This window comes from Bombyx mori, chromosome 3, assembly GCF_030269925.1.
Source record: "Bombyx mori chromosome 3, ASM3026992v2".
In the NCBI taxonomy this organism is placed as follows: domain Eukaryota; kingdom Metazoa; phylum Arthropoda; class Insecta; order Lepidoptera; family Bombycidae; genus Bombyx; species Bombyx mori.
The window spans coordinates 348,444-362,705 of NC_085109.1; the positions used below are offsets into that span (position 1 = coordinate 348,444).

The following is a 14,262-nucleotide window of genomic DNA, read 5'->3' on the forward strand; positions in this document are numbered from 1 at the left end:
AGATAGCGTTGTAATTCTCGAGCATTCTGGATATTCGTTCGACTATTCGGCGATAGATGGCGTTACTCTTACCGGCGTGACAGTACCAATGTTACCTTAACTATATAAAAACCCCGATATCAATGACCAGGTCGAAACCACGAGACCTGCTGCGCCAGGAGGGGCGTCCCCGGGATCTGTCGCGGAGTGTGCGCCGGCGCCTACACGGGGAGCGTCAATACTTGCGTGCCTTACATCGGCAATATCGTGCAGTGCTTTGAGGAAGGTTAGCTATATAACATCCCTTTACATGCAAGAGGATATTGTTCTCGTAAGTAAGGATAAGGACTTGTAAAATTATAACTTTTATATCGGATATCGCCCTTAAAAATATATTTCTAAGCGTGCTGGGTGATTTCGGCACCTTTTGCGAAATATCTAGATAGACAGTTGGAAGTAGTGCAAGGTAGAGGGGGAAGAGGTCGACCGAAGAAGATATGGATGGAGTGTGCGATTGACTATATGAGAGAGAGCGAAGAGTGAATGGTGAGATGACGGCTGATAGAAGAGAATGGAATAGAAAAATTTGATGTGCCAACCCTATCTAGAGGAATAAGATGGAGACAAAGAAAACATGTGTGCACGACTAGAGAAAAAATATTGTGGAATTCTACGAGAAAGTAGTCTATAAAACCTAGGTGTAACGTTAATGATATCAAAATAATTAATTACAGTAAACTCGAGATTTTTTTGTCACAAAATCACAGATTTAAATCTGTCGTCCCTAATCAGGCACTGGTATACTGCCCGGTCCCCCTCGAGAGCTCCACGCGGTCATCTCGTCGAAGAACTTGTATTTGGACTGGGCGGCACCACAAGACGGTGCCAATGCTACATCCTACATTGTCTTCTGGCAAAAACTGGATAACAACACCCAGCCGTACAGCTACAACACCATGCAGTCCACTTACAACGTGAGTTCTTTCTCGTAGGACATAATGACTCATAGTTTCTTTTTCCTAGCTTTAAAATATACCTAAAGAATCTATTACGATTTGATAGCTCTACTTTGTCAAAATGTAGTAGTTATAGATCAGGATAACAATTCAATTTTATAATATGCCTGCCAAAGGTAGCCATGAATTTTAAAAACCCTAAAACTTCGACGATTTCGTTCTACTTAGTACTACTATTCTTAAACAATACTTATTACATTTCATTTTAATGAAATCTATAAATTACATACATTAATTGTACTGGTGGTAGGACCTCTTGTGAGTCCGCGCGGGTAGGTACCACCACCCTGCCTATTTCTGCCGTGAAGCAGTAATGCGTTTCGGTTTGAAGGGCGGGGCAGCCGCTGTAACTATACTGAGACCTTAGTACTTATGTCTTAAGGTGGGTGGCGCATTTACGTTGTAGATGTTTATGGGCTCCAGTAACCACTTAACACCAGGTGGGCTATGAATTACATTGATTTATTTTCACTTGGTGTTATTAGCAAATCAAAACAAATGACACGATGGTCACCATCCAACACGAGAGCTTGGAGGTGAACAGCACGTGCCACGCGTTCGTGGTGGCCGTCAACGAGCACGGCTCCTCGCTGCCATCCAGCATGCTGCTGTTTAACGTTACCGAAGGTACGCGACCACTCCTATTCCGGGACAGACTTATTCTCGAATACAGTGTTTTTTTATTCCCCGTGTAGACAGACGAGCATACGGTCCAACTAATAGAGAGTACTTACCTTTGCTCATGGACGTCAGCAATGCCAGGGACAGAGCCAAGTCGCTGTCTACCGTTTAATACTAGTTAGTTTCTTGAGCGAGCCTGCAGCGTTCAGGGTGCTGTTCAAACTGCATACAAATTTGAGTTAACTTTTACGCGAGCGAGAACGTTAAAAAACTCGCACTAAGCACCTAGGAAATATCAGTTTCATTAACATTGTCAATGTTCAGTTCAACTTCGGCTACTTTCTGTTTCGTATCTCCACTTTACTTATGAAGGGCATTAATGTTACAGATGAAACATGAATTTTATACTCCTTATCAAGTTTTCTGTTCAACCTCTTTATTCTCAACCTGCTTCAAAAACAGAACTTATTATGAAAATAAATTTACCTTTCCCCAGAGGAGCAAGAAGTTTCTGGTATCCCATCCCACCCACATTCGCTGTCCGTATCGTCACACTCCGCCACGTGGCTTACCCTGACCTGGCAGCCACCGCAGTTCTCGCAAGCTGACGAGAAGATCACCTACACGTGAGTATTTTAGCAGCGGGTCTCTGAGAAATTTGAAAATTTTGCGATTACTTGAATAGTGACTTCTGAAACTCCAGAATTTATAGTATGACTAGCAGACTTAGCAGACTTCGTAGTGCCTCAATCAATAAATAAAAGACCTAGCCTATTGTATGAAATAAACTTAAAACAAACAAAAGGAATCCGTCCGACGGAGGACACATCAAAAGAAAAACAAAATTGTAATTTTTATTTAATTCCAAACATTTTCATATTTATTCTACCTTTTAAACCTTCTCTGGACTTCCACAAATAATTCAAGACCAAAATTAGCAGGCCATTGGAGTCTCCGTTCAGCTCAGATCCGCTGACTTATGGTCATTTGCCATAAACGCAACACAATAACATAAACTATACTTTTAGATTATTCTTCAAATCTCCAACTCAAATGGGTGCAAATATCACGAATATCACCACCACAGTACCTGGATATACGTTGGAGAAGCTTACCCCGAACACCCAGTACATAGTGTGGGTGAAAGCTCACGCTACAGCTGGAGACTCCTTGCCTTCTGAGACTTTACTGGCTTGGACGGATCCAGCATATCCTGCTTATGTAGAAGTAAGTATCTTAAAGCATATCATTCAATCAAAAATTCTGACTCGAAATTTGGAAGTTATCCCCTCTGATGCTTTTACGCCACTTCTGGTGATTTTGTGTTAGTTCTGATTTCGTGTTTTGCTATTCATTAATTTCAATATTAATCATTAACTAGTTTAACACTTGCTAATAGCACCACTCGATGGATTAGTATAATTAATTTAACAGCAAGTATTTTCCAGCCCCCGACGGTAAACCCCGTGAACCTGGTGATGGAAGGCTCCAGCATGACAATCCTTTGCATCGCCATGGGAACACCAACCCCAACAATATCTCTATATATATCTGGTGAGTGTTGTCATTTCTAAAGGAAGATTATTCTTATTCTAATTCAGCATCTCTGGCGGCATTTCCGAAGATACGGATACCGACCCTCCTAGAACTATTATTACTAGGTAGGTACCCTCTCATCAGCCTGCATAATAGTACTCGTAACTTATTTTCTCCATAGCTCTCCGAGTTTCTAAACTTTGTTTGTATAGCAATGCTAAGACATCCAATTAGACAAATCCGTCATTTCTACTCGAATATGAATTTCATCAAAATAATTTGCCTTAAAATGCCCTCAAGTGAACCACTGTGCATGGGCTTCGGTAATGGCTTAACACTAGGGGAGGTGTAAAAGCGCCTGCCCATGTCCTCCGCTACGGGCAACCCGGGCCGTCGCAAATAACCAATTAATCAATGAGTACTTAGTAATGAGAATGGAAAATTATTGAGCATCTCTTTGTTGTCATCGTCTTTTGTGATTTAGGTAAAATTTTACAACAAATATTTAAGCTCCGCGATGCTCCGACGAAGCCTCGTTTAGCGACCCGATCCTCAGATTGGATCGTAATAGAATTTTCTTTTCACTTTGATTGCTCCATAAGCCCTTTTACTGAGGGTATTCAATGACTCTAAATTTGGAAAAGTATTTTTGTCTTAATTTTCGTCATTTTATGACAAAGACAATTTAAGACAAAAACTCCCTATTGTTAAAATTGATAAGGGAATTATTTTGATTGGAGACGATCAGAGGAAGTTCTAACGAAAGTATTATCTCCAGGTCGTTTAGTGAGGCAGGATGTTACCAGACATATGGTGACAGTGATTCATAACGTTACCCGGGATATGGACCAGATCTCCTGCTACGCTGACAACGGGTACGGCACACCCATGCAGGCTTCCAGAAAGATTAATATATCTCGTAAGTAAAAGTACAAATGTTAATTGCGTGTTTTTGGTAGTGTAGACGTCATTTTTGACAAGATTTATTTAAAGAAATGATGCTACTAGTGGTCCCGCAGTAGTCGAAATTCGACTTTAATCAATTGAAATTTTTATGTTTAAACATTATTATGGTTCTATTGTCAAATACTATTATACTTATATAATATAATGACACATTTCGCCAAAACTACAATATACGTAAATAATAATAAAGACAAACAATATTCATCTATTCTCAATATGACCACAGACTTTAAACACTAACAAAAGTTTGACAATTAACAATAAACAAAGAGTATATTTATATATAATATGTGTGTTGTGTCAAATACATGGTAGTGTGTGTAATGTTTTCTTTACTGATTTAATGTATCTTTTACGCATTATTTAAAAAAATATTAGCATTGTGCACTTCTTCTCTATATTCTCTATAAGTGTGGAAAATTTCATACTCCTCCGTTCTCGTAATTTTCGTAAAAAGGGATACAAAGTTTTTGCTTCAAGTATTAATTTATAGATAATTGTCGTCGAGAACCAATAAAAAAAAGGAAAACTAAAGCCAAATTTTGTAAAGGCTATTTATACGAAAATATATTTATATACGAGATGTTCCTCCGTGGATTTCACGATTAGGTACATGATTTTGACCGAAATTTTAATTTAACAAAAATTCTGAAAATAAAGTTTGAGAAGTGTTACGAGAAACAAATTTCATCAACTAGATGTGCCATCGATCCAAGCGTCAGGCATCACAATGGCGGCGGCCGGTGACTCCGTTATCCTGGAATGCAGAGTGGAGGCACTTCCCAAACCTACCGTAGCCTTCTGGAGGGACCCTAACGGTAGAACTCCCGTTATTGATGGACCTAACTACAGTATACAGCTTCAACCGGACCTGGAGGTGAGGCAAATAAAATTCTTGATCATAGCAGTCTCGATTCCAATTATCAATCTTACAGATATTGCAGAATGTTAACAACCAGGCTTTTAATCGTTATAGAACACTTTATTCGCAAACTCAAATTCATTAGTCACGAAATCGCGACCAATTAATTATGTATTCATTGAAATCTTCAAAACTATACAATTTTCAGGAACCAACCAAATATACCATGCGTCTGATCATCAAGAAGATATCAGAAGCTGACGAAGGAGACTACTTCTGCCACGCTGAGAACGCCTTCGGGAAAGCCCTGAGGCCAGTCTCGGTTAGACTACGACCTACGACTCCTCATCACAATGTCACCGAGTGCTGCGCTCAGGTAAGAAGATAAGATAAGACGTCAAGTTCTTCGACAAGACATTTCACTATCTTTGGATTTGTCCAATGGGAAGGGTCTCCCATTATTTGTATCTTCGCTGTCAAATACAAAATAGTTGGAAGTTCCGAGTCAAACTTTCCAATATACTTCACAGACCGAAAGACGTGAGTGGTCACTTCTTCATATGCTTATATTTAATAATGCGACGGTGGTTGACGTATATTTATCTAATTGATCGACTCGAAAACGCTTCAACCGGATATGTGACCCGATATTCAAGTGTGTGTGATGGAAAAGCAGCTATCGGTTTATGGACACGTTTGTTTCTCCACTAGTGTTTGTGCGTTGTTGGTCCTCTCAGGATAGCAGATTGTTTAATCAATATTGTACCAATTTATGCAACAGTTCTTTCTACCTGAACACTAACATCAGTAGTAACGCAATTTTTTATAATCGTGGTATTGCACGCTTCGTCAAGACTTCGTGGAAAAATGCCCAAAATAATAACATTTACACGAATGTAGACATTATCCCGCACTGTCTCGTCATATTTGATTACAAGGAACTTTTTAAGCTCTTGCACAGCTTTTATCGCGGGTTTTGAGCGTGGTGATTGAATCAAGAAATTCCGTAACGAAAATAAAACCTATGTGATTATATCGGCAGTCGAGTTCAAGTGAAGTAAATGGTTACCTACGAGTAAAGAGACATATCGATATCGAACGTAAAACTGTCAATATTGACATGAGGTCATCGCATTTTCAATTTTATTATTAAAACAAAGAGCTGTTATTTCCCTCGGACGGTAATGCACGAGGTTTAACACGTGTTCAGGCCGTGTGTATCAACCCGTGCGTGGCAGCGGGCCGCAGTATCCACAACAAGAGCTCGTCAGGTTTGAGCCCCAGAGCTCACCTACTAGTTAAGGTTACGCTGAAATAGCCTCCCAAGGCTCTCAGCTAGGTTGGGAAAAAAAAAACAAGAGCATGTGCGTTCTTTCTACAGTTTAATCTTGTAAATCGATTATTAAATAATGTAAATCAAATTATTTAATAACCACCAGTCAAAATAATTTGTACTCCAGATGAACGTGTCCTCGCAGTGCATAGACGCCTGCAGCTTCCACCTCGACATGGACAATATCATGGACCGTCCGGAGTGCATGAACGACTTCGACAAGCTCATGAAGTGCGCTGCCGATGGATCCGGTGAGTTTACGAAGTGCAAAAGAATTACATAAAAATACTCAAAAAAAAGAAGAAAAGAAGGATGTGTGGTGTCGTGGGACACCGGATAGAAACGGAGTCCTTATTATAAAAATTAGAGTTGCCGCAGTAGTCGAAATTCGACTATAATTATTTGGAATTGTAAGTTTGTAAATTGATTGTTTTGTCTCTACCTTTTTTTTTTTAGATCACCTAATTACTTATGCTTAAGTAAATTCTAATGTGCAGATCTCTTATAAAACCTACTTATTTTTGTTCGTTTGGTTAGAGCCTCTAATTTTGAATTAATGTTGTTTATTTCATTATCCTTCCCCTTTCGATAGCAAACAGACTGTGAATAAAGCCGGAGTGTCAATAAACTACCTTCCCAACGTAAACGGAAACTATTCTCATTTGCAGACCGACGAGTATATCGTTTCAGCAATTTCATATTTAAACAAAACTTGAAAGTCAACAATCCATTCGCTCAACTTCGACCGGTGGCGTTGTCGGGGGCTGACCGCGTTCTTCGGAATATAATTGCGATTCGTTGCGATATTTGACAACGGCTGTTGTAGTCAATTTTAATATTTTTCAGTAAATTTTTTAGTCCGCACGGGTAGATACCACCACCCCGCCTATTTCTGCCGTGAAGCAGTAATGCGTTTCGGTTTGAAGTGCGGGGAAGCCCTTGTAACTATATTGAGAACTTAGAACTTATATCTCAAGGTGGGTGGCACATTTATGTTGTAGTAATAACTCCAGTAACCACTTAACACCAGGTGGGCTGTGAGCTCGTCCAACCATCTAAGCAATATCCAATTCAAAGTACGTTTGTCAGGATTCGCATGCATCTCATGTTTCCAGCACGTATTTATGATCTATATCCTTGTACACCAGATCATCGTAGTTGCTGCGCCTCTTGGGGCGTTCCGCGTAGTTGCTTGGAGCTGTGCCGAGGAGGGTCAGTGACCAGGTCGTGCGCGCTGCAACACGCCCGGCGCGCCCTGGCCTGCTTCAGGGACGCGGGCGGGAAGCTGCCCGGCCCACCCAGGAACTTAAAGGCACATGTAGCTCCGACCCCTAACGCTGTACTATTAAGGTTGGTTATACGTTACATTTTACAACGCCCTCCACACCGCCAGAGACAAGAACAGACGGAGAAAGATCGTGCGTGCGAAGGTGATACAGAAGGGTGGTCACGACCCTCAGCAATAAGGAATGCGACGCAAGTAGGAGGACACGTTACAGTAGGAAAAGCTAAACATACTGTAGAAATACCAAATTTATCCCAATTTTATTATATAAACGACAAATCCTTGACCCCAATTTTGTCTGGTTTCAATTTTATTTCAAAAGCTCAAAAACCTTGGTTGGTTACTTTTAGTTCCAATGTAACCAAACATCTAAGTCGCAACCGTAACAACTTTGTAAGCTTGAGGTTGACTTCCAGTTGGGATCCTCCAGTCAAGAACCCTCAAACCGTGTACCTATATCGCGTGTTCTGGCGCGCCTACGGAGCCAAAGTCCCGGAGAAGCTGGACACCAGCGAGACCAGCGTCGTGCTGACCGGTCTCCAAGATGACATCAGATATGAATGCGTCGTGAAAGCTGCTAATGACGTCGGTAAGATTTATAAAACCTTATTAATAAATAAATGGGTTCTTTAAACAGCTGTGTACATATTTCGATAACGGCTGCCCCGCCCTTCAAACCAAAACGCTTTACTGCTTCACGGCAGAAATAGGCAGGTTTTTTTTTTTTTTTTTTTTTTTTTATTGCTTAGATGGATGGACGAGCTCACAGCCCACCTGGTGTTAAGTGGTTACTGGAGCCCATAGACATCTACAACGTAAATGCGCCACCCACCTCGAGATATAAGTTCTAAGATCCCATTATAGTTACAACGGCTACCCCACCCTTCGAACCGAAACGCATTACTGCTTCACGGCGGAAATAGGCGGGGTGGTAGTATCTACCTGTGTGGACTCGCAAGAGGTCCTACCACCAGTAATTCTGTGGGTTTCATTTTTATTACACGATGTTATTCCTTCACCGCGGAAGTCAATCGTGAACATTTGTTAAGAACGTAATATATTTCTAATTGACTGATTTTAAGCACATATTTAAAATTTATAATTGACATTTGCCAGTCCTGCCACGCTATGATTACGCGTCTGGTCCGTGCTCACAAATTGCTTACTGGTTTTTCAAGTTAGAGCTTCTGTGATTTAAAGCTCTGTGAAACGAAAAAGCGCCATTAACATAAACATCGAAGGAACCAATGCGACCCAGCAACACATCTCTCCACCAGTAAAGAAATTCGTATGAAATCCTTCCAGGAACCTCTTCTCTCAGCCCGTCAATAATGTTCACAACCAGCGGCCAAGAGTCTTCAGCCGCAGCAGCCCCAGTGGCGACTGGATCCGCAGCACCTGCAGTGGGCGTCGCCATGGCCTGCGTTGTTGTTGCCGCTATTCTACTTGCAGCCGGATTCTACTACAGACACAGAAAGGTAGGGTCAAAAACGAGCAAGTAAAGTGTATAATACTCGAAGTGCTCACCAACAGTCACAAGTGCTCACTTTGCGATCATAACGATTATATTATCAAACTAGCGACCCGCCCTCGCTTCGCTTCGGAAACATTAAAACACACATGAAACCAAAAAAATAAAATAAAAAAATAATAAAAAAGTAGCCTATGTTCATCAGGGACAATGTCGGCTTCTAATGGAAAAAGAATTTTTCAAATCGGTCCAGTAGTTTCGGAGCCTATTCGAAACAAACAAACAAACAAATCTTTCCTCTTTATAATATTAGTATAGATAGAGATTTATAGTTGATTAAAAAAACTCGCAAACAATGAAAAACCCACATTACTCACAAGTCACAACAGCTCCATTTCCCACCCGTAATATTACATTGAAATTTAGACAATTAAAATGATTCATAAGACTTGATTTTGTAATATGAACTCAATAATTCACTATCGCAAGTGCTAATATCATTTGCCAGTGATAATGATAACTCTTTGTAAGTCACGCTATTCCTATCGATAATCCGATTAAGAGTTTTGATCGATTTAAGATAAATATTAAAAGTTAATAAAGAATTAGTTATTATCTTTGATTTCCGCGAGTTATAGATATACTTAAAACTATGTAATCCTGTAAAGTATTCGAGACGATAAAACAATATAATTACAATAAAAAACGCCAGATTAAGTCATAAACGTAGTCATAATAATAATAATAATAATAATAAGCAGTCTTGCTGGACAATGCCCGTATAGTTCGCTGGTTTCTCGCCCAATAGTCCCTAACGCTCCGGCCGATTGTTGTCCACCTCGCCGGAGTGTGTCCTGCCGTCTTCTCAAGCGAGGCAGTATTTAATACACAATAATAATATTATAACCAAGTGGCCAGGATTATTTCTTTAACAACTTGCTCTGAAACATAGTTTTCTTGACTTTGCTGTAATTTATTTATTACCAACAAAAAAAAAATAAAAAAAATAAAAAAAAGTAGCCTATGTTCATCAGGGACAATGTCGGCTTCTAATGGAAAAAGAATTTTTCAAATCGGTCCAGTAGTTTCGGAGTCTATTCGAAACAAACAAACAAACAAATCTTTCCTCTTTATAATATTAGTATAGAAGTATAGATACTAACCGCAACCAGTTCTTGAAAATGGTCACGTTACGCTCTATTGGGACTGATCTATTCGATAATAGATCGATAACAGATGGATTGGTCTATTGTTACCAATAAGCCAGAAATTGTGATAAAAAATCGGTCTACGCATCGAGCAGTGTTGGTGATATCACCATTTCTCATAACGAGAACTTCGCGAAGGCAGAAAAGGACAAATTAATAAAATAATTATACCTGGCTCACGAGACTACCGCCATGTGGCATGTTGATTCTACCATCATTGTTCCTATAGTTGTGTTGGTACACGGTTTGATAGTCGAAAAGTTTCGATTAACACCTTAAGAAACTTTTGTTATCCCGCTGAGTTCGGGACCTGATACAGAAGGCAGTTATCCTCAATACTGTGCGTATTGTGAGGAAGTTTCTCACTTTGTGGTCCTAACCACTGGTGGGTTCTGTCGTGGACACCGTCATCAGCGACAATCTATTTTTCGTCCGTGCAGCGTTTATTCTCGGCAGACTATCCCATGATCTGTAAGCGGAGTAAAATGTCCCTTCGGAACAAGGTGACAAACTTGTAATACTTGTATAAGACCCGTCATGACTTACGCGAGTGTGGTGCTCGCTCACGCGGCCCGCACACACATAGACACCCTCGAATCCCTACAATCCCGCTTTTGTAGGTTAGCCGTCGGAGCTCCGTGTTTCGTGAGGAACGTTGACTACACGACGACCTGGGCCTCGAATCGATCCGGAAATACATTAAGTCAGCGTCGGAACGGTACTTCGATAAGGAAATGCGTCATGATAATCGCCTTGTTGTTTCCGCCGCTGACTACTCCCCGAATCCTGATCACGCAGGAACCAGTCACCGTCGACGCCCTAGACATGCCCTTAGGGATCCATAAGAACCTTTGCATTAGACGCCTTCAGCTCTAACACTAGGAGCAGACTTAGGGACCCCGGTAACCGTACTCGTCGAACTCGACAAGGAGGTCGACGTGCAACCTAACCCATGAATCAGCTCGCTGAGTTTCTCACCGGATCTTCTCAGCGGGTCGCGATTCCGATCCGGTAGTAGATTCATTCGCGAAGCAGTTGCTCTTGAGTTGTTAGGTCTCCTTCGGAGGCGCTCGGGCAGCTGTTAGCAAATCCCACCCCTCCTGGCTGAGCCTTTACTTACTCACATGTGCTAGTGAAACTATACTATATTTTATGAGAAATAAACACAATCGGCAAGTTTCACGATAGCACAACCGTTATAAGCGGCAACGAACGATTCCAAAACATAGACACACAGTCACATAAAAGTGAAGATATATCTATCTAAAAGAAGTTCAGCAAATAATGCTGTCATGAGCTTTGTTTTTAAATTGATTTATTAATGTGGTCCAACATATTAAATGCGCAGTTTCTTTTTACCATAACACTCATGTAATTTCCAGAATCTCCGACTGAAGGCGCAAGGTGGAGTGGCGTTTGAGAACCCAAGTTACCTGAGAGAACCAAACCCTGATACCGTCATTAATGTACGTACGGATTGTATTATTTATTGATATGATTTTGTACATTGTCTATGCAATTAACAGGGACCGTAGAGCTTCCACATACCAATAGTCTAAGGTGTATTTTCTCTTTATTTTGGTGCCTAAAACAACCTCATGAGACCAGAACAGATACCTGCAGCACTGGAACTCTAAAATCTTGAATAAGATGCTGAACGCCAGCTGAACCGCATCAGCTTAATCCTTGTTTTTTCAAACCAGGGCACCGTACCTAACGGCAATGCCAATGGCGGAAACGGAGTCACAAACGGCGTCTCCAACAGCGCAGCTTGGAGACAAGAAACCCTTCAGAATCCCGGCACAGCAGTGCCCACCGCCAGGGAGGTGGAGCCTACTCTTTATGAGGAATTGAAGCTTGGACAGGACGGAGCTGGTTTCAAGAGGCTGAAACCATAGCAGGAGGTAACATGCTTATTTGGTGGTAATCGTTTCTTGCTTTAAAGGTAATGATAACAGTTAGCGCACAGCAGGAGGCGCTTCTGGGTCATGTATAAAGGGCACCGACATTTTTTCCTGTAAATTATTAAAATTTATATAAATATAAAAAATAAGATCTGTATTTCATATCCAATAACTGTTCAGGTTGCGGTGCGGTCGCCGCTACGCTCGCCGCGGTTGACGGCGCGCGTGTCGCCGCGATACTGAGCACCGCAGCGCCCCACGCGCCTTATATACTGCGTATCCCCACCACGCAGATGGAGGGGGGCCGGAATGTACCGTTTGTAAAGTATTAAAAATAAAATAGATTAGGAAAATCTGAACTGTTCTCAGATGTAGATCCTAAACAAAAGTAATATGGCGACAGCGGTGTGTAGATAAATAAGTACCTTAGTTATTTAAATATAATATATTTTCATTAAAGTAATTTTTGTGATTTAAACCAAAAAAAAAATGAAGACCTCACTAAGCCCTTTTCCACTTCATGTAAATATCAATCTAAAATGTTCTGATAATAAATAGTTACAGGTGTTATTTTATCATAGAATTTCAGATAAATAAAAGGTTGTATGTATTCATTCATAAAAGTATATACTCTTATAGCGAATAAAAAAATCACACATCACGGCAACGATGGTTCGTTATTGTTGTAAATTTAACCCTTGCTCTAAATACATTAAGCTCAATATTTTGTGAACAAAAGTGTTTGTGTGTTTTCCAGTTACATGAATCGGGTGAATTTACCCTCCAATTATGAATTTATATCCATCAATAGAAAGAGACGGCCATAGTTTTGTGTACTCCAGCCTCCAGTGATGTTCACAGCGGGAGACAACGGCGTGTCTCTTTCTAACCGTGTGTGAGCTATATTCGCTAACCGCCAGATATACCGTCATGTTATGACGTCACATCACAATATGTCAATGAAACGTATTTCTATTATAATTAGTATTAAATTAGTGAACAAAAACATGTGCCTTCATGTATTTTACGATAATAATATTAACTAGTGATTTTTGGTCTGTATAAATTGTAAATATTCGTAGTGCGTTCTCTTTCTAACAAAACCGAAGCAGGTTTAGTTTTTACGTTCTAGAGTAACATAATAATATTCGTTGAAGTTGAAATCAGAGTAAAACTTTTTGTAAAAAAAAATAAAGAGTGTATTATTGAATATTTTAGAGTGATAATTAGTGATTTTTCCTAGAAAATTAATATAAAAAGCATATCAATTCAGTTACCATTTAATTATAATTTTATTAAAATTTATTAATATTATAATAGTTAGATTGAATATCGTTTGGACATCATCTTTGAGATCAAAGAGCCAAGACTGGGCAAGCAGCAAAATGCTTTAGCTTTTCTGAAACAATTATTATAAACGTAACATAGTGCGTTCAGGAATGCTCACCACAGTCGGCAGTTTCTTCGTAATGTATGGACAATGTTAATAACATGACAGATTGCATGACCATAGCACTGGAACCGCTTGCCTGTCTTCTTGAATGAAGTTAAAACCTTAGCAAAAATAGTGTTAATTCCTTTTGTTATTTTGTCTAATAAATTAATGGACTACCTTGAAAATGACCTGTGATTATTGTAACTGTTCTGTTAATCTTGCTCAAGCTGTGTATGTGTGTGTAAATAAATATAAATGATCTCAATTTATAACACTGTTTTCCATAGGATTCCCGTGTAAGGTTTTTCGTAATTGACTGCCCCGAAATGTTAAGTATTTGGTATGTCTAAATTATTAACATAATTTGTAAATTCGTTGCTTTACCGAAATTCAACAATCCGTTATTGCTGAAGCCAAATATTAATATTTCAAATATTATATTCCACATAAAATAACAAAGAGAACGATCTTGCTTTCTATTTTATCTTCCTAATAATTTTATGAAACTAAATAAATATAAACATACACAGTCATGAGCTATCTCATTTATCTATTGTAAAAACATTCCATAGATTTATTGAAAGTTAATTTTAATGATAAATGGATGTGATTCGGTTTGTAAATAATTAAATGGTAAATAAAATAA

General features: G+C 39.6%; 1 protein-coding gene across 3 annotated transcripts in view; it reads left to right on the forward strand.

Moving 5' to 3' along the window:
• Nucleotides 1-14,262, forward strand: part of LOC101746237 (Ig-like and fibronectin type-III domain-containing protein 1) — a 133,811-nt gene extending 119,549 nt beyond the window's left edge. For all 3 annotated transcript variants that reach the window (XM_012688505.4, XM_012688506.4, XM_012688507.4), the window contains exons 15-30: nt 131-265; nt 772-953; nt 1,481-1,622; nt 2,113-2,242; nt 2,645-2,843; nt 3,065-3,170; nt 3,931-4,071; nt 4,817-4,995; nt 5,189-5,356; nt 6,441-6,564; nt 7,462-7,663; nt 8,015-8,187; nt 8,904-9,076; nt 11,660-11,743; nt 11,981-12,181; nt 12,362-14,262. In XM_012688505.4, the coding sequence (XP_012543959.1) occupies nt 131-265; nt 772-953; nt 1,481-1,622; nt 2,113-2,242; nt 2,645-2,843; nt 3,065-3,170; nt 3,931-4,071; nt 4,817-4,995; nt 5,189-5,356; nt 6,441-6,564; nt 7,462-7,663; nt 8,015-8,187; nt 8,904-9,076; nt 11,660-11,743; nt 11,981-12,175 (2,333 nt within the window). In that variant the 3' untranslated portion in view covers nt 12,176-12,181; nt 12,362-14,262. The remainder of the gene's footprint in view (nt 1-130; nt 266-771; nt 954-1,480; nt 1,623-2,112; nt 2,243-2,644; nt 2,844-3,064; nt 3,171-3,930; nt 4,072-4,816; nt 4,996-5,188; nt 5,357-6,440; nt 6,565-7,461; nt 7,664-8,014; nt 8,188-8,903; nt 9,077-11,659; nt 11,744-11,980; nt 12,182-12,361) is intronic.